Source organism: Gavialis gangeticus, unplaced genomic scaffold, assembly GCF_001723915.1.
Source record: "Gavialis gangeticus isolate Ggan-Ray unplaced genomic scaffold, GavGan_comp1, whole genome shotgun sequence".
In the NCBI taxonomy this organism is placed as follows: domain Eukaryota; kingdom Metazoa; phylum Chordata; order Crocodylia; family Gavialidae; genus Gavialis; species Gavialis gangeticus.
The window spans coordinates 46,619,650-46,638,183 of NW_017728993.1; the positions used below are offsets into that span (position 1 = coordinate 46,619,650).

At 41.8% G+C, this 18,534-nt stretch overlaps 1 protein-coding gene across 2 annotated transcripts in view; it reads left to right on the forward strand.

The window, feature by feature from the left end:
• The first annotated feature begins 71 nt into the window (after positions 1-71).
• SLC35A3 (solute carrier family 35 member A3) overlaps positions 72-18,534 on the forward strand; it is a 33,303-nt gene continuing 14,840 nt past the window's right edge. The window contains exons 1-6 of one of the 2 annotated variants that reach the window (XM_019501678.1): positions 72-304; positions 11,714-11,920; positions 14,109-14,263; positions 14,347-14,469; positions 15,094-15,265; positions 15,837-15,955. In XM_019501678.1, the coding sequence (XP_019357223.1) occupies positions 11,734-11,920; positions 14,109-14,263; positions 14,347-14,469; positions 15,094-15,265; positions 15,837-15,955 (756 nt within the window). In that variant the 5' untranslated portion in view covers positions 72-304; positions 11,714-11,733. Of the gene's footprint in view, positions 305-8,286; positions 8,655-11,713; positions 11,921-14,108; positions 14,264-14,346; positions 14,470-15,093; positions 15,266-15,836; positions 15,956-18,534 lie in introns of those variants that run through there. The other variant, XM_019501677.1, reaches the window with a different exon arrangement.

Consider the following 18,534-nt stretch of genomic DNA (forward strand, 5'->3'; position numbering starts at 1 on the left):
GAGGCGGCTGCGGGGCTGGCGCTGAGGCCCGGGAGCGGGTGTGGGTGGGGCAGCTCGCGGGGCCGGGACAGCAGGGGAAGGAGAGCCGTGGCCCCCGGGCAGGCGGCGCCCCTCATCTCCTGCGGGGCACGTCCTGGCTTGGGCTCGCTTCCCGGACCCAAGCCTACAGGGCCTTTCAGGGAGCTGACACCTGAGCTTGAGCCTCAAGCGCCGTCGGGATGCACACGGTCGTGCAGCGGGAAAGGCTTTAGCATCCCTCAGGCGTGCGGCAAATGGAGACGGAGGACCAAGGACGGCACAAGAGAGAGGTTAAAGGCAGCCTGAGCTGCCCCATTTTTTGGATGTCTCCTAGGCTGTTGGCCTGAGGGTGAGGCACATGAGGGGCGGGTAAGACAGGGAGGAGCTCGGGGATAGAAAGTCCAGGGAAAGGAGCAGCTGGTGAGGATGAAGGTGGCTGTGGAGGAGGAGCAGGCTGAGCACGGTTCTTACCGTGCAAGAGGCATGGAGAGCAGTGTGGGAACTGTGTCAGACCATTCAAAAGCTGGGCTTCCTTCAACAGTGTTAACTAGTCTCTTCTGTACAAAAAATCTTATTTCTAATTACAGAGGACACTTTTTTATTATTATTATTTGCAACAGGTGTCCGTCAGCTTGTCTTCAGTGGAGCAGCTCACTTGCATTGCTCCGCTCAAGGTAGAAGTAATAGTGGCCGCGCTCTAGAGAGCGATTAGATTAGTTGATGAGTGCACTACACTGAGCACCAGCTCCATCCCTTCTCATGTGAGCTTCACCCTGTACTCCTGAGGTGTAGTTTAAAGCTAGACGTGTGTGTGTACATGAGTTTGGGTAGTATAATGCTCAAGTAAAACTCTTGAGTTCACACTGCAGTGAAGATGAGTTCTTTGTGTGCACGTATGTGTTTGAGGTGGGATTTGAACAAAGACAGAGAACTGAAAGTTCACCCCTGTCTCCGTTTGACTAATAAGTCTTTCTGTACTGGGATATATGCAGTGAATACAGTGTATGCAGTGTTTAAAAGGAGAGACAGAGAAGTTTGATCCTACATGTCCTTCTTCTATGTTAGCAGACTGGGTTTGGCTCAGTAACTCTTATGTCAATATAAACCTATTGCACCAATGTGTATTGATGTTAGATTTAACTCAGTGATGTCTTTAGTTTCCTCTGCAAGTGAACACTGATGGTTTCTAGCCTGAATATTTGATTTCCATTAGCACTCATCCAACTAGAGAGAATGTATTTCTGAGCTGTTCAGTGCCTGTAAGGGGTCAAAGGAAGAATCTAAAGATTTAACTTCATATGGCACTTGAGGTTAACAGTTTCTGACTTACTATTTCTAGATATGTTTAGGATTAATAAAAAATTTTCCTGAGAGATCTCTCCTTGTGAGAAAATAAGATGTGTTCTGCAGTAGCATCCAAAACCCAAAAAGGCCACAATCAGAATTTGGTTGCTGCTCTGCTAGCTTTCTTATATAGTTGTAGGAGAGGGCAACTTATGGTATTGTCTTAATTACCCAAATCCAATCCAACTTCAAAGTTAAGATGACCCCCCAATAGTTAGATTCTAAACATGGAAAAATTATAATTGTTTTATACTTTTCAATGTCTAGAATCTAATTATTGGAGGATCAGCTTAAATTTGTACTTGCACCATTGCAGTGGGGAAAGCAGTGGCAGGGAGGCAAGCAGCACCCCCCTTTTACCCTTCACACACCTTGCACCCCACTGTGTCTGCCCTCCCTCACCCTCCCACCTCCCCCTTCTCCCCCCTGCTGCCCGCCTCTCTGTGTCTGTCTCCCCCCACCTCCAGTGCTGCTTGTTTCCTGGCACCAGTTACCTTCACTAGTGGTTCTGGCTCTGAGCCCCACCCAGCTGGACAGCAGTGGCTGTGGCAGTAGCTTGTCCAGCCCCAAAGCCAGGGCTGGAGCTGTCACCCTTGCAACCACAGCTGTGTGGCTCAGGGGCTGTAGCCAGTGTGTACTTCATGCCCCAGGCCAGAGCTGGAGCTGATAGAGGGCAAACAGGGCAGGAAGCAGAGGTGGAGGGAAGTGTGGAGGAGTGGCAGAGGATGTGACTCTGAGCCCAGGTTGACCCTCCACCACCTTCCCCCTAACTCCCCTGCCTTTTACTCAATTCCAAGATGAGCTGTTTTCTCCTGTGTTGAATGAGGGGGAACCTCATCTTTGATATGAGTTAATTTAAAAATAGAGGAGACCATCACTGGGCTTCCTCTCCTGGACTGTAGGAATACTGGAACCTTTTACTAAAATGATAAGTCAGTGGGTATCTATGGGTCCTTATGTATTACCCACAGGCAAATTTCTGTTTGAAGCCAAGCTGAGAAGAATTCATAGAGAGAGGAGATATTTAGCAAATAAGATTTCCTTACTGTACTGTAACTGTACTCTGAAGAATTTGGATAAACTATGTTTGCTGACACTCGGTGTACTGGCATGATTAGCAAAGGGGTAAGTTAGAATTGTAGTCTGGGAGCGAAGTGCATCATTCAAATTGTATTGGATGTATTTAATATTCCCATCATGGAAATACTGTTCAGTTGCCTTGATCCTTTTTCAAGAAATCCTTAACTCAGTAGAAAACTAATAGGGATAGAAATAGTAGAAAAGCTGTTCTAAGGAGAACTTACTGAAAAAAAAAAGCCTGTTGAATTAGTAGGTTGCTTAGGTTCTACCAGTGGAGAAAGAGAAGTAACTTTAAGCATTTGTTATTAAACACTTTTTGAAAAAAGAATGCAAGTTATAGGAAAGATACAGCCCATGTCCACATGGTGTTCCTAATAAAGACCTTCACAAAGAGAATGAGTGAAACCAAAGAACCTAAGATTTGAACTGATAAAGTTACTAGTGGTGGCTGGGATGGAAGTATATGGGCAGGTGCAGTTTCAAGCAATAACAGTTGTGTATGTCAACAGGAGTAGCTGGGAAGGAAACCAGTGTCAGATAAGAGGTTTGAGAGGTAGAATGGAGCAAATCTACGGAGAGATTTTAAAACAAGAATGTTAATTAGAATTACTCCATGTTCATTTTTACCAGTTGTGGCTTATAAAAAATACTTTACACATGTAATCTAAAGATTACGTATGGAAAAATGTCATTTTTCAAATTCATACCATTTAGCAAAGCATTTGACGTTTACAAACGGTTAGTACATATCTAAATTCCAACACAGAAAATAGTCAACAATACGTTTGGCTAGACTGTCAGATCCTAAGAGATTTTTCTGCATTCTAATTACCATCTGTATGCTGCTTCCCACGCAAAGAATAATTTACTCAGTTTGATATAGATTTATTGAGCCCTTAAACCTTGCCCAATAGGATGTATCGATATGCACAGAGGTAAAAGATCTGAGGAATTGAACAACCACATGGAAAATGCAGGTTTCTTACTTTAAGTAGTCTGTCTTATTAGGTTGTCCATTACAAGCAGAAGAAGGAAGTGCCAGTGCCAGACTAGGATTTAAGGGAGAGAAGGTTATATGTATGTTAACACCTTGAAGAGGAGTCGATATATGAAAATAGTTTCTCCAGATTCTGTGTGCTAGTAGCCTTGAGTTGTAGAGTTCAGCCAAATTTGTTGCTACTCCATTTTTCTTCTTTGATTGTGTTTTCTTGTTTGCCAATCTTCTTAATATTATTTTCCTATTTTAATAATTTATTCAAGCATGGCATTACCAATCAGTTCATGCCCCCCAACTGTGATCATTAAAGTATAATCTGTTGCTGTAGTCTCCCCTTCTGTTTTTAAGGAGATGCCATGGGTAGATTACATAAACCTGTTCTACTTGAATGGATCAGAACAGTTTACTTTTTACCTTACTTATTTGTGTGAGGTAAAGTCCTGCAGAACTTATTTTCTGGCAAATCTCAGCTGCAAAACTAAAACAATGATTACATTTGCCTTTTGGTTTTACTTGGGTCTTGAGTTTCCAGTTTAGTTTGGTCTCAATTTTTGCTGAAGTGCAAATACCTCTTGTTTAAATGGTTGCATTTTGTGTAGAAAAGAATACTTGATCAAAAAAACCCAAACATATCAACAGTCAAACAGCCAACAGTAGCAAGTCTCTTATAACTCGGCCTTTATGCTCTAAGAACCTCAGCAATTAAAATGTGAAATCTAAGTTGTGTTTAATGCCAACCATAGTGCAGCTTATGTTAGCCTATAGCCATTGGCTGAAAACTATAACATAAAAGCAGTCTGACATTTTCATTTACTTTAAAATTAAACTTTGAGTAAAAAAAATATAGGTGAGCCAACAGCAGACGTTTATTTTCATGCCAGGTGGTTCTGTGAATCAGCACTAAATAATTAATTTCCTCCAGCACTCGTTTAAGATATGTGAAATAAAGTTGTTTGCACAAATTTTGTGTTTACTTTTTAGGCTGCTGGTTTTTATGTGGTCCTTCCTTGTTCAGGTCTGAGTCTTGCAGACTTGTTTCCTGTGGTGAACAATGGCTGCTCTGTGGAGTCCCAAGGTCCATTGACATAGTACAAGTTGCAGAACTAGAACCTCAAATGGCACTAAATATACTTCCCTGGTTCTTTTTTTAAATACCCATGGTTCAGTCTATACTGAAGAACTTTGAGGATGTATCAACAATACCATGTACCCCCACACACACAGCATATTCTAGAGCAATAGTGATCAACAATTTTGGCAAAGATGCCACAAATTAAGTTTCACATTGTCCCCATATGCCACTCTGATCCCCTTCCCTTGTCCTATCTGCTGCTCTACTTTCTGCTCCCTGCCTGATATGCCACTGTTTTCTGCTTTCTACCTGATCTGCCATTGTGCTGCCTGTTCCCTCCCTGATCTGTCTCATGTTACACACACAGGCTGCTCATGCCACTTGTGGCATGCATGCCACCGGTTTACCAACCCTGTTCTAGAGATTATCCTGTTTTAGATCTACACTGGATCGTTTCTGGACTGGATCTTCTATGGAGAGATTGTGAGCATCTACAGCTCCTAGACCCTAAGCATTTATGGACTTGGTCTTTAAAGATGTTGAGTTTATGCAGTACCATATGATATCTATGCGATGCAGCCTCTAAGCTGCTGAATTTTAAATCTCACTCCAAAGTGTGAAGACAGTTGTTCAAAAAAAGTAAATATATGTTGTTTAAAAAATAAAGATGGGGTGTGGCTATGTATTTTAGAGTGTAGCGAGAATCATGTATTATATATGGTGCTGCTTTAGTTATTTAGCAGCTCAAAACAGAACATTCAGAAATTGTTTTTCTTGTAGTGAGAATACTTAATTTACAAAGGTTAACATTGGAATGTGAAAAGCACCATTGGGTGCAGGGTGGACAGGCCGGAGTACTCAGAAAGTGAGGGCAGTTCTGGTGGTAGCAGGGACACTAGCAGTGGCAGCTGGGAAATGGAGACCAGGTACCACAGCACCCCAGCCCTGCTGTGCACCTGGGGGTGACAGAACCAGCTGCATGCACCATGGCCAGGGCTGCCCCCTGTGCCTGGGCAGGCAGGGCTGAAGGACCTCCTGCAGGCCGGATAGAATCCCTTGGCAAACCAGATCTGGCCTATGAGCCATAGTCCGCCCAACCCTGTCTTATAATGTGGTTTTTAATGAACAAGACTGTACTTTGTCCAAGTGTAAATAACATTAATTGTAAAATCATAGAATCAGAGAAAATTAGGATTGGAAGGAACCTCAGGAGGTTATCTAGTCGAACCACTTGATCAAAGCAGGACCTTCCCCAAATATATCATCTCAGCCAAGGGTTTATCTAGTTGGATCTTAAAAACCTCCAAGGATAGAGATTCTACGGCCTCTCTGGGTAACCTGTTCCACTGCTTTACTACCCTCCTCAAGAGAGTTTTTCCTAATATCTCATCTCAGCTTCCCTAGCTGCAACTTGAGACCATTGCTCCTTGTTCTGTCATCTGCCACCACTGAGAACAGTCCAGCTCGATCCTCTTTGCAACCACCCTGCACAAAGTTGAAGGCTGCTATTAAATCCTCCCTCGGTCTTCTCTTCTCCAGACTCAGTTAGCCCAGTTCCCTCAGCCTGCCTTCAGAAGTCATGTGCCCAAGCCCCCAAACCATTTCCCTTGCCTTCTGCTGGATTCTCTTCAATTTGTCGACATCCTTTCTGCAGTGGGGAGCCCAAAACTGGACACAGTACTCCAAATGTGTCCTTGCCATCACTGAATATAAGGGAACAATCACTTACTTCATTGGAAGGAACATTACTACTAATGTACTTAGTAGTACATTAGTAGTACATAATGTTGCTGGCAACATTACTACTAATACAGCTCAGTATGCTTTTAGCCTTCTTTGGAACAAGGGCACACTGTTGGCTCATAGCTGAGTGTCCGCTGTAACCCCCAGGTCCTTTTCTGCAGAGCTGCTTTAGCCAGTCAATCCCCAGTCTGTATCGGTGCATAGGATTATTCCGTTCTAAATGCAGGACTTTGCACTAGTCCTTATTGACCTTCATGAGATTTCTTTTGGTCCAGTCCTCCAATTTGTCTAGGTCTCCGTGAATCCTAGCCCAACCCTCCAGTGTATCTACTACTCTCCCCAGCTTGGTGTCACCTGGAAACTTGCTGAGAGTGCACTACATCTCATCTTTCAGATCACTGATGAAGATACGGAACAAAACCAGCCTCAGGACCAATTCTAGACATCAAGCCATTGATTACTACCCTTTGAGCCCAACGATCCAGCCAGTTTTCAATCCACCTTATAGTCTATTCATCCAACCCATACTTCCTTAGCTTGCCTGCAAGAATGCTGTGGGAGACCGTATCAAAAGCCTTGCTAAAGTCAAGGTATATCGCATCCCTTGCTAAAGTCAAGGAAGCCTTTCTGAGGTCAAGGTATATCACATATTAATGAGCTTCTTGCAAGAACTGAGAAAAGCACAAGAGATTTTCTTGTGGTCTTTGTATGTGTGAAATAATTAGAATGTACTTATAATGATTTTTTGTGGGGAAGGGACATGGGGGTGGGAATTTAACATAGCAGTGAGATACAAGTCAAGATTTTGTATTTTATAAGGTTATGATGATTTGGCAATCTGTAGTTCAGGAATGAGCATAGTCAATCTGCATGGATAAGTGAAATAATGTATTTTCCACTTAAGTCAGTGATTCTCAACCAGTGTGCTGTAGCACCCTGTGGTGTCTTGAGATCTTTTCCAGAGTGCTGCGGGGTGCTACAAATGTCAGCACTGTTGGGTGTGCAGAAATGATTCACAAGGTAAACCCAGAGATTTCAAACAGGAATTCATGGTGTTAAAAACATTTTTACCTGTTTTGGTCGTTCCAAGTTCTTTGCAACAAAAGAATAGCTCTATTATATTCCTGTGGTCCGAGGGGTGCCTTAAAGCTAAGAAGGAGGGCCTTGAGTCTGAAAAGGTTGAGGACCACTGATATAAGCCCTGCTACTAGAAGTTATGGAGGATTTTCAGTAGTTCCATTATTTAACAACTGGTCATATGGATTCTCAAATAGTTTTTTGGTTCCCCACCCCTTTTCCCCCGTCTCCACATGCTATTAACTCTTTTTCCATACATTTAAAGTGGAGTCAGAGCTCTTACTTATTTTGCACTAATAGTGTCCCGAGTTGGGGGGGGGGGGCTAGTGTCCAGTAGCAAGTATAGTATAAATTCACACCCTAGCATACAATGCACTAACTTTCCAATGTAGACATATACCCTTTCTTAGCCGCTCCCTCTGCATGAATAGCATAGTGCTTTGTCTGCTAAGATACTTAAGTTTGCCTTTGGTACGGAAATAATATAGCCCAGCTAGCAGAGTGCTACATCTGGGTTGATGAGTCCTGTTTCTCAGCAGAGCTAATTAGTAAAGACCATGTGCCATGCTAATACTGAATGCGATCTTACCCCCAACAAACTAGTTTGGGCATCTGTGCATGGCTTTGCATTGTATCTGCAAAGTGCTGAATGGTCTGACATAAACCCTGGAAGGCAATTAAGCCTGTGTTTGGTTCAAGCTGTGACCAGTCCCACTAAAACACGAGGCACCTTGAATGCCTAAGTGATATGTTGGATTGAAGCCCAAGTTTGCACTGGGTTGTACGCCCTGATACATGAAACTTAAGGTAAAAGGAAGGGAAGAGGAAACAAAGCAAGCTGAGCACCTACGGGTAAGTTATTGTAAGTTAATAGGTGGGGCATTTTTTTACTGGAGTGTGAAAGTTCAACTGTTGTGCAGTTCCAGACACGTGACTAACCACGTACAGCATAAAACGAAGGTGCTTCATTTGTACACAGCATTGCTGACGACTGCTTTTCTTGGAACCTGCAACTCGGTTCCATTCTTAACTCCAAGAACAATCTTTCTTTTACAACTACAGCAATACTTAAGTTCATTTTGTGTGGTTGTTAATGCTTTGGGTCCATTTAAGGAATCAATGGAATAAATATTTAATGTTCTTCTGCTGCTACCTTTCTGAGGCACCTTGTCCTATTTAAGGAACTGCTTGGCAGGAAAGAAAATGGATGTGACCAGTTTTTTACAGGCAAAGTTAAATGGATGATATTACAGTCTTAAATTTCTGCTTTCTGGAATCATGACAGATAAAGAACCCAAGATTGTACTTGAAGACAACAATTCTGTATGTATTTTTTCGTACTTTTCTGGTGTCTGAGTTTTATTAGAAAAGCACTGGCTTCTAAGGTCAGCCTCTTTCCATAAGTTGAACTTTGGGGTGATATGAATCTACAGTACTGCTCTGCTTGTTCACCAAATACAGAAGTTGAAGGTCAGAGGGTTCTGTGGACCTCTCCATTCTATGTAAATACATCTGTTTCAGAGGAATTTGGCTCAGCAGCAATTTGTCATTGAGGTGTGAGTTTTTGAAAGAAGTTATCTGTGCGGATTAGTTGGGACATGTTTTTATGTAGTCAGATTCCCAGTGCTCACATTCTAAGCAACTGGGTGGATTGAAGAAGAAGGAGATAGGGATATTTCAGAATTGAAAGAGGGAATTGGCAAAACTGTCCCAAATATGCAGTATCACCTTAATCAAAAAAATGGAGGAAGATGAAAATGCAAGGGCTTAGAACTCATTCCTTTTCTACAGTATTACACGGTTTATTTCCTGAGAGATGCTAGCTTCAGAAAGAAGTTAATGCAGTGTGAGCACCCTATAGTTCCAGACCTATGGGAGAGAAAAATTTCTATTGTGCAAAATGTTACCACTTCTATTTAATTGAAGATAACTTTAGCTACCACTTCTTTAAGAGTCTTCCCAGTTATCCTTCATCTGTTCCTGTTGAATCTGGCAGTGTCATCTTTTGTCTGGACCTGAGAGAAACAGTAGATTTTTATTTTCCCTAGTCCCATCAGGATTCTTTTCACCTTCAGGTTCACAGCTCATTTCCTTGTTCTTGGAAGACAGCAGTCCACCTTTCTGTTCTTTGGACAGTGATAAAAGCCTTTTGATTTGCTCACAGTGCTAGTTTGTCTTTTGCAGGTGTTGATATTAATCTTGGGTTGTTTTCCTTTTGTCTGCATATTACACTGATTTCTGTTTCTCTCTCAATCTTCTGTACATCTCTTCCTCTTTTGTGGGGTTTTATTTTTTCTTCCCTTTCTGTGTTTCTCTTTGTTCTCCAATATAACAAACCTGCCCTTCGATCTCCTCCACTAGTCAGTCTTCCTCTGCCTTATCCTGTATTGTCTGTGCAGGCTCCTCTCCTCCAACATTTCATCAAATCCCTGAATTCTACCAATTTTTCCATCAGGATCTCTAGTCCTCAAATTTTCTTTTCATGGTCTCTCTTGGGTGATATTTTTGCATATAAATAGTTTCTGTCAAGTAGCACCTTCAGGTTAATGTGCATCCCATAGCTTCTGCACTCACACATTTATTCTCTTCCTTTCCGCATTGCTAATGAACATTAACAAAAATACATGCAGATCTATAATTTTGATTGCAAATAATTGTATTGTTCATAGAAATGAGATGCAATTCACCTGCATCTGAGACTGAATGGTTGCAACCCTGTTATATTCATACAGTACTATAATGTCTGCTTAAGTATCCACAGATTATAGCTAATCTATTTTTCTACATATTTAATTGCAAAACATTTATGAAAACTGAGTGTATGTGTATGAGTCAGAAATCTTTGAATAGTGCAGTTTGTCTAGATCTGGGAAAGAATAAGCTTAGAAGATATATTTGAGACAAAATCACAGTCAGTGAAAAACAGCTCTTATTTTAGGCACAGGTTTTCAAAAGTATGTGCACATTTCCCCCACATTCAAGTATTATGCACAGCACATGATACTTGCAAGTTACCTGTGTGCATTGAGCATTGCATAGTCAAGCATGCAGACTTTTAAAAATCATAAAACTTAACTTGAATTTTACTGTATGTGTTGCCAATACAGTATGTGTATAGGCCTAACCTCTCCTTGCCTTCTGTTCTAGGGTTCTCTAATAAATACAGTGCTTAAAATGATGGTAGCAGGCAGAGCCAGTGTACATTACAGTGCCTAGTATTGATTAAGTGAAACTAAATCAGTGTTAGCTACAAGGAATTTTTCTGGTATGGACAGTGCATTTAGGCTTTCTCACTTATGGATGTAACTTCACTGCCATCACACAATTATTCAGGGTTTGTCTTTCCCAAAATTGTGTCATTTGCTATTGTTCTGCTTTCACTTTACACAGCATGGTTATCTGAACGTTTGTGAATGAATTTTCAGCACAGGAATTAGGTTCTTCAGCCCCGCTAATGGTAACTGTGGTTGCTTTATATGCAGCTAAAAACTGCATTGTGTTTTGGAGCATGCTGAATGCACAAGCCCTGATCCAGCAAGTGCTTTATGCATACGCTTAATTTTAGCTCTTTTTTGGGACTGCTTATGCTTAAATTAAAAGTGCATAAAGCTGACAGAATTAGAGCTTTTCTCAACACTTCAAAATTTCTAAAGTAGAGATGTGATGATCTCTCTCACCTACTACAAGATGGCCTATACATGTAGATTTGAATGTACTGCATATGAAATAAGTGTGTACAGTGTGAACTTGCATTAATATCTATCATGGAAATGGAGGCTACTATTTTTTATTACTCGGAACAAATAGGATAAAGTGCAATACTCCTTACGTTGTTTTTCATATTGCTTTTTCTCTTACCATGGCAATGGTCTTTGTCTTATCTGTGATCATGAATTAGGGACATTTTAATTGTTGGGGGTTTTTTATAGTTTCACATTCAATTTATTTGATTCAATAGCTCTTTGAGCATTATGGGAATTGGTATATTTGACTGCCATGTTACTGTGTTGACCAAGTTCCATGGAACATTTGCATTTCATAATCTTCAGGTATCAAAATTTATTTTAAACAGGCTCATTTCACCTTTGATTTGAACAAAAATATTGCATAGTAATAAGTACCACTGAGTATCATTATAGGGTTTCTCTGCTAATAAGAATTATTCTTCCTAAGCTTTTGCTATTTTACTACTCACAGATCAGTTGAAATTGGTTAGCCTCTTGCAGCATTGTTTTTAGAGTAGAAAACTGGATAAGCAAACGTTGTATTTGATTCCCTTTTTTGACTCTGTCCAATGGACACCATTTTCATACATAAAATTAGAGAGGAAATGGCAGCATATAGTTTTGGCTTCATAATTATTTTTATTTTTCTTCTGTTTCAGGAAAGTGAAAGTCAAGCAATGTCTACCAATTTGAAATACGTCTCCTTGGGGATCTTGGTCTTTCAGACCACTAGTTTGGTCTTGACTATGCGTTATTCTCGGACATTGAAAGAAGAAGGACCTCGCTACTTATCCTCCACTGCTGTAGTTATTGCTGAGCTGCTGAAGATTATGGCCTGTATTTTACTTGTCTACAAAGATAGCAGTATGCAATGGGGTTTTTTCAATGAGTATTTTTACCATATTTTATTCAATAATGTATTTCAGTGAAAGCTGCAGAAACAAGTTAATTCTTCCCTACTTTGGTTCTCAGTTAGCTTAGGAACTGTTTTTCATGTACTTGGGTGGATTGTAAGAACCCTTCATTCTCACCATCTCTGTATCGTGTGGCTCCTTATCACAATAGTATTCCAACAGTAGGAAAAACCTCTGCTTGTACTAAATACCTCAACAGCATATATCCATTTTGTAAATCTGTCGAAGAGACTCCATTTGATGGGACATGAATATTGAGAAGTATGCAAAGCTGTTGTACTGAGGATGGACTTGCCTCTTCTGTTCATCTGGAAGGCATGCATAAGAGTGCTAAATGAGTAGAAATGAGGGAAAGCCATAAATGTGTTTGAAGAATAAGTGATAAGAGCATGAAATAGAAACAATGAGCTCCCAGCATAGTAGAAGAAATGCTATTCTAATAGTAATCAGAAACACAATGTTAAGCTCACAACTTTGTTAACTTCAAAGTGCTGTTGTTAGATTGTACATTCTATACTTCATGATTATTTTCAGTTTTCTAGCACCCCAGGGGTGCAGACAGAAGTGGCAATTTTCGCCTGTGTGAGATTGTGTGAGAATCTGAACCCTTATTACATGAGGGTTCAGATGAAGACTTTTCAAAACAGAGTGTCTTCTGTAATTTGTGTATGTGCTACCCGTCAAACTGTCGCTGTTTTCAGAATGGGAGGGGGGAAAGGGAGCAGAGGGAGTTTGGTGTGGGGGGTTTTCAGCCTCCACTGGAGAGTGGGGTAGGTGTATTGGAGCCCCCTCCAAGGTGGGGGGGGCTCCAATTCACCCATCCCACCCTCCAGCACTGGCTGGGGAACCCCTAGAACAAGTTCCCCCTGCTCCCTTTCCTTGTTCTATTCTGAAAACAGAGCCAGTTGGCAGGGAACTGGCAGGAAGGAGAGGCTGTTGCTAGGGGAAACCAGTTACAAGCTTACAGCCAGTTCCTGCTGGAACCAAGAGTGAACTTCTGTTTGGTCCTGGGGATCATTGTAATTCAGAATGCTTCCTGCAAAGTGTTCTCAGTTACAGCAGGGAGCTGCACTTCTGTCTGCACCCTCAGTGTCTTGAGCTCCTAAAAATCTTCATATGTGCTTGAATACTGACATCTGTACAAACACATACAGTTTATCATTAAGTTGGAGTAAATTTAAGCACTAGATTTAGCTGCAGAATAAAATAAATTTGACATTTCCAGATGTGAAACTGTTTATGCTTAATAGAGTTTATTCCTTTACTATTTGGGGGCATCCCTGTTAAGTCTTTAACCAATCATAGAAATTGTAAATCATCCTGTTTTTTTAAATTATAGTATGCCTTGCCTTCTGCCTATTAAAATTATGTTGAATAATTATTGGCAATAGTACATTAGGCTAACATGGACACTGTCATTGTCAGTATCAGGACTCACGAATCATTTATAAAATAAGTGTGAAAACCAGAAAGAGAGAGTATACAGTACTGCATCTCTCTTATACAACACGCACCTTTTCCACAAAAGTGGCCCCCAAAAACTGGGGTAAATGTATTAAGCTGAATTTCTGCCTGGGATAGAAGCACATTCTGCTTTGATTCCTGCTCCATGGTGCAGCAGCTGTTGCATTACAGTTCAGGCAGTTGGGGGAGTCAATGGCTCAGTGTTCTTCACTCCAGCTGTGTTAACTATCCTCTGTCCTTTTTAATGGTCTTGAAAGTCCCCTAATTAAGTTAATCTTTTCAGGGTTTTGCTGTTTGTTAGCTGCTCCTGGTCTCTCTTCTCCTCTTTCACAGCCTTGGAAATGCTTTAACTTTTTTCCGAATCATAGATCCATGCATGCAGACTAGTTTTCAGGAGCAGCTACGGTTTCAGCTATAGTTAAGTAAGAAAGGGAGGGTAAATGAGTTGAAGACTAGCCTTTGTCCTGCTCTATGTAGCCATAACCCTGGAAAAATCTTTTTTGCTCGTTACACCTTTCAAAAACCAAGTGCATATTTTTTTTCTGGGGTGACTGAGTTTTTGAAGACAGACATTTATAATAAAAAGTACATATAAATCTGAAAGAAACGCATCACAAATTCTTTGTTAACTTCCTTTTCTGTATCTTCATTATTTCTGTTGTTTACTTTTGTAGAGTGCAATTTTCGGACACTGAACAGAGTACTACATGATGAAATCCTTAACAAGCCAATGGAAACACTTAAACTTGCTATCCCATCAGGAATTTATACCCTCCAGAATAACTTGCTTTATGTAGCACTGTCAAATCTAGATGCAGCCACTTATCAGGTACTTTGTTACTATATATCTTTGTATTTGAACAAACAAAACATGAATTGTGTAGTAATACCTTTTATTGTGTGTTTTTCCAGGTTACATATCAATTGAAAATTCTTACCACAGCTTTATTTTCTGTGTCCATGTTAAGTAAGAAATTAGGTGTATACCAGTGGCTTTCTTTAGTGATTTTGATGACAGGAGTTGCACTTGTCCAGGTAAACCGTAAGTAAGTCTCTTAGTGGTTTGGGAAAATTATTAGGAAAGGGATAAGATATTTGAGCATCAGTTACCATATTGTACATGTGGAACTAATGCATATAGGTACAGTTTGTTATCATTTCCAGAGCAGGATTATAGGATAGTAGAGTATTGAGGTTCTACTCTCTTTGACTAAAACCCTTTGTTGTATTTCCTTGTCTCTCCAGTACATCTCTGACTACACTCTTGTATTGTCGCTATAGAATAATAAACAAATACTAGATACAGCATGTCTACTATACTATGATTGACAGATTTAGACAATTCATAAAGTATTCTGGATAAAATTGGGTCTCACTGAAGTCAGCGGGAGTTTTGTCAGGGGAAAATCAGAATTTCACCTCTTATTTGATAAGGGCTTAGAAAGAAAAATCATAACAGCAGTTTTAGGTACAATTTTTTTTTAATATGTGTGATAAGATTTAATTGTCCTACAGCACATCACTCAACATTTATCAATAGCATAGACCCTTGCTAGAAAACAAGCTGTTGCTTATAAATATTTATACTTTTGAAAAAAACTATGACTGAGTTTATGCATTTTTAAGTAGATGTTTTTTTTGTTTTGTTTATTCATCTAGTGGCCCTCAGATTCTCAAACATTAACTGCTAAGGAGCTTTCTGCAGGGTCTCAGTTTGTAGGCCTCATGGCAGTTCTTATAGCCTGCTTTTCCAGTGGATTTGCTGGGGTTTATTTTGAGAAAATTTTAAAAGAAACCAAACAGTCTGTGTGGATCAGAAACATCCAACTTGGTAAGTTCAAGTATGACCATTTTAAAAAAGGGGCATTGTTTTCAGAAGAACTGAAAACAAAGGTTCAGATGAGCATTAAAAAAGCATAAACATTTTAGTGTGGTGTATGTAATTAAATCTGTAAATAAATTCTGTTTTTGGGTGTGCTTGTTTTCTTCTTAGTTCCTATTGCTCTGCCTAAAAGGAAAACTAAATTCACTGTTCTTTCTACAAACACAAGCACAGTCTCTGAACATGTTATGCATGCCTTATTTTAAGGTTCCATGGACTTGGTTTTGCCAAATTTATCTTAATCTATATTTTTCAGTTAATTTACTGTTTGCCAAAAAATTCCCCATGTTGAGTGGGTCCCTTCTTGTAAATGACCAGAATCTGTTACAAGAGGAAAATCTGTTTTTGTTGCTTTTAAGTTTCTATCTGGGTGGCATGTAAACATAATTGTGGTGTTGCAAACTAGGGCCCATATCTTGAAACTGGAAGCATATGGGCAAACTCTTAAAGCCAGGTGGACCTGGTTAAGCACCAGAAACTGTTCCTTTTTAATTACAAATATCTGTCTTTTACTTTTTAGGATTTTTTGGTAGCATATTTGGATTGATGGGTGTGTACATTTATGATGGAGAACTTATTTCAAAGAATGGATTTTTTCAAGGGTATAACAAACTTACCTGGACAGTTGTAGTTCTACAGGTAATGTATCTAAAATTGTATCCTGACTGAAACAGGTCCCCTGGGACACTGATAACAGACCTAGGGACTTATTTTCTTGTGTGTGCTTGGGGCAGTTATGTTGGTGGCTCACATTTACTCACAAAATTCTCATTAGTTTAAATGTCCTGTCCATCCATGCTAAAATAGACCTCCTAATAGAAGCACTTGCAAATTAATAGCAGTGCAAACATAGAATCACATATTGTGCAAAATTAACTTCTACAGCAGTACTTCCTTTGTAAAGTTAAAAACTGATAAAGAAAATAAAATACAAGATTGGTTACATAGCCTATCCTCCTAACAATCTTTCTGAGCTAAAAATGGAGTATACCACTTTATCTGCAGTCTCATTTTGGTGTATATTTGGTGATCACTCTGCTGGGGAATGAGGAACTTGTTTGCTAGTTGCTCTCAACCCAGCATATGCACAATAGCATAAAAAGCATAGTGGATTTATACACATTTGAAAACCTTTAATAAGTTTACAAAGTATTAAAATAGATGTTGCCAATAAAATTATCCATTGTGAATATGGTTTAAACCAGGGGCAGGCAAAATGCAGCCTGTGGACCGGATCCGGCCTCACAAGCACTTTCATTTGGTCTGCGGCGCACCCCAACAAATAGTGCTCTACCTAGTCCTTCTGCCCATGGGTACATGCAGCCCCAAAAATGTACCCTATTGCCTTGCTCCCACCTTCGTGGGCGGAAGGGCCGGGCCTGGCCAGCCAGCATGCAGCTTCCGTGCAGGGCTGCTGCTGCTGCAGCCTCCAAGGATGTGCTCTGTTTCCCCAGTCTCCTGCTGAATCTGGGCAGCAAGTAGGGGAGCAGCAGGAGTGGGACTGCAGCTGGGAGGAAGCATAGAGCATGGGGCCAGGGCTGGTGGCAGCGCAGAGCCTGTGCCCAGGGGAACCAGGGGCAGCACCAGCATGGAGCCAGGGTGGGCAGCGTGTGGGTGTGAGGAAGAGTGCAGAATGTGGGGACCCCCCCCCCACACTCCCCTCATGGTGTGCAGCCCCAACAGGTGGTGGCAGCAGCAGCAGGCAGGGGGTGCAGGTGTCCAGTAGGGCACAGATCTGGCACTGTACATTGCAGTGAGGGGTGCAGCCTCTGCTGGGCTGCCTGCATTGCTGTCGCTCCCCACCACTCATGCAGCCCCTGCACTCGCACAGCAGGGAGAGAAGCCCCACGTACTAAAGCTGGTTGCCTTCCCTGCAGGGGCTGCGCTGCAGAGGAGGGAAGCTCCAGGCGCCTTCCCCTGTGGGACAGGGAAGGCAGCCAGTCCAGTGCCTGGGGCTTCCAGTGCTGCGAAGCCCTGGCAGGGAAGGCACCTGGCTCCAGTACATGGGGCTTCCCTCCCTGCTGTGCAAGTGCAGGAGCTGCACTTGAGTGGCAGGGAGCACCGGCAATACAGACAGCCTGGTGGAGGCTGCACTACTTGCTGTGATGTGCAGCTCTGGCCAGAGCCACACCATGTCAGGTGCCTGTGCACTGAGCGCTCCACCTGCTGCAGCACCATGGAGGGAGTGTGAAGGGGTCCTCACACCCACACCCTGCCCCCACAACCTCCCACATATACACAACCCCCCAATATACCCTATGTCCCCCACACGCGCATGCACACACACACACATCCACACTCTTATACACTCCCCCCCGCACACACACAACTTACAAAACTAAGAATTTATTTTTGAGTTATTATGTAGTCGCCTCTGTGGCAGAATGCCACCTCTCTCCCCAAAAACTCTGCTATGTGACAATTTGGTAAACATGGTCCCTGCAGAGGGCAGACATCCCATGGGCTCTGTTGGTAGCCCTGAGTTGTAACCTGAGGGAGGAGGGAAACCTGCTCCCTCTGCCTAGGTTACTGGCATCACATACCTGGGTGAGGGGCTTACGCTCCCTATTGTTCTAAGAAATGCCAGCCTGACTGGGAGGGGGCTAGAGACCCTGCAAGTCTACCCAGCAACCAGTGATGCATTTCAAAGTGGTTGGCTGGCAGCCAACAGGTGCTGGCCTCTATTGGACCAGGTAAATGAAGTTATAAGGGCTACATAAGTTAAGGACTGCCCAGGAGGAAGAGCAGTAGCCATGATGAAAAAAATCAGAGAGAGAAGCTGGACCATCTGAAACTTGCTGTCTCTCTTGAAACTCATGACCAGTGAACAGCCTGCCTCCAGAGGAAATCTCCACCTGCCTCTGGATGTTACTCGTGAGTAAGCTACCTGAGATCTAACTAGATATATAGCTTGCAGTAACTCAGATGTGTGATCAAAGGCTACCCAGCCATGCCAGTTTGCTCTATGGGATTTCTCTGATATTGCTCAACCCTGTACCCTATTTCAAATCTACTGCTTGTAACCAATAAAGTTCTCCTTTGTACCTAGCATGGGAGACTTACTGGGAGAGGGGCTAGATTATGCCTTGGGGTCCCCTTGGTTTGGCTGACTAAAAGAGACTACTATTAGTGCTTCAGACTGAGGGAAGCACTCCAAGTTCTTGAAGTGGGTCAAGTACCCTCAAGGACTATTAGGCCTGTGTTTCCCAGGGGACAGA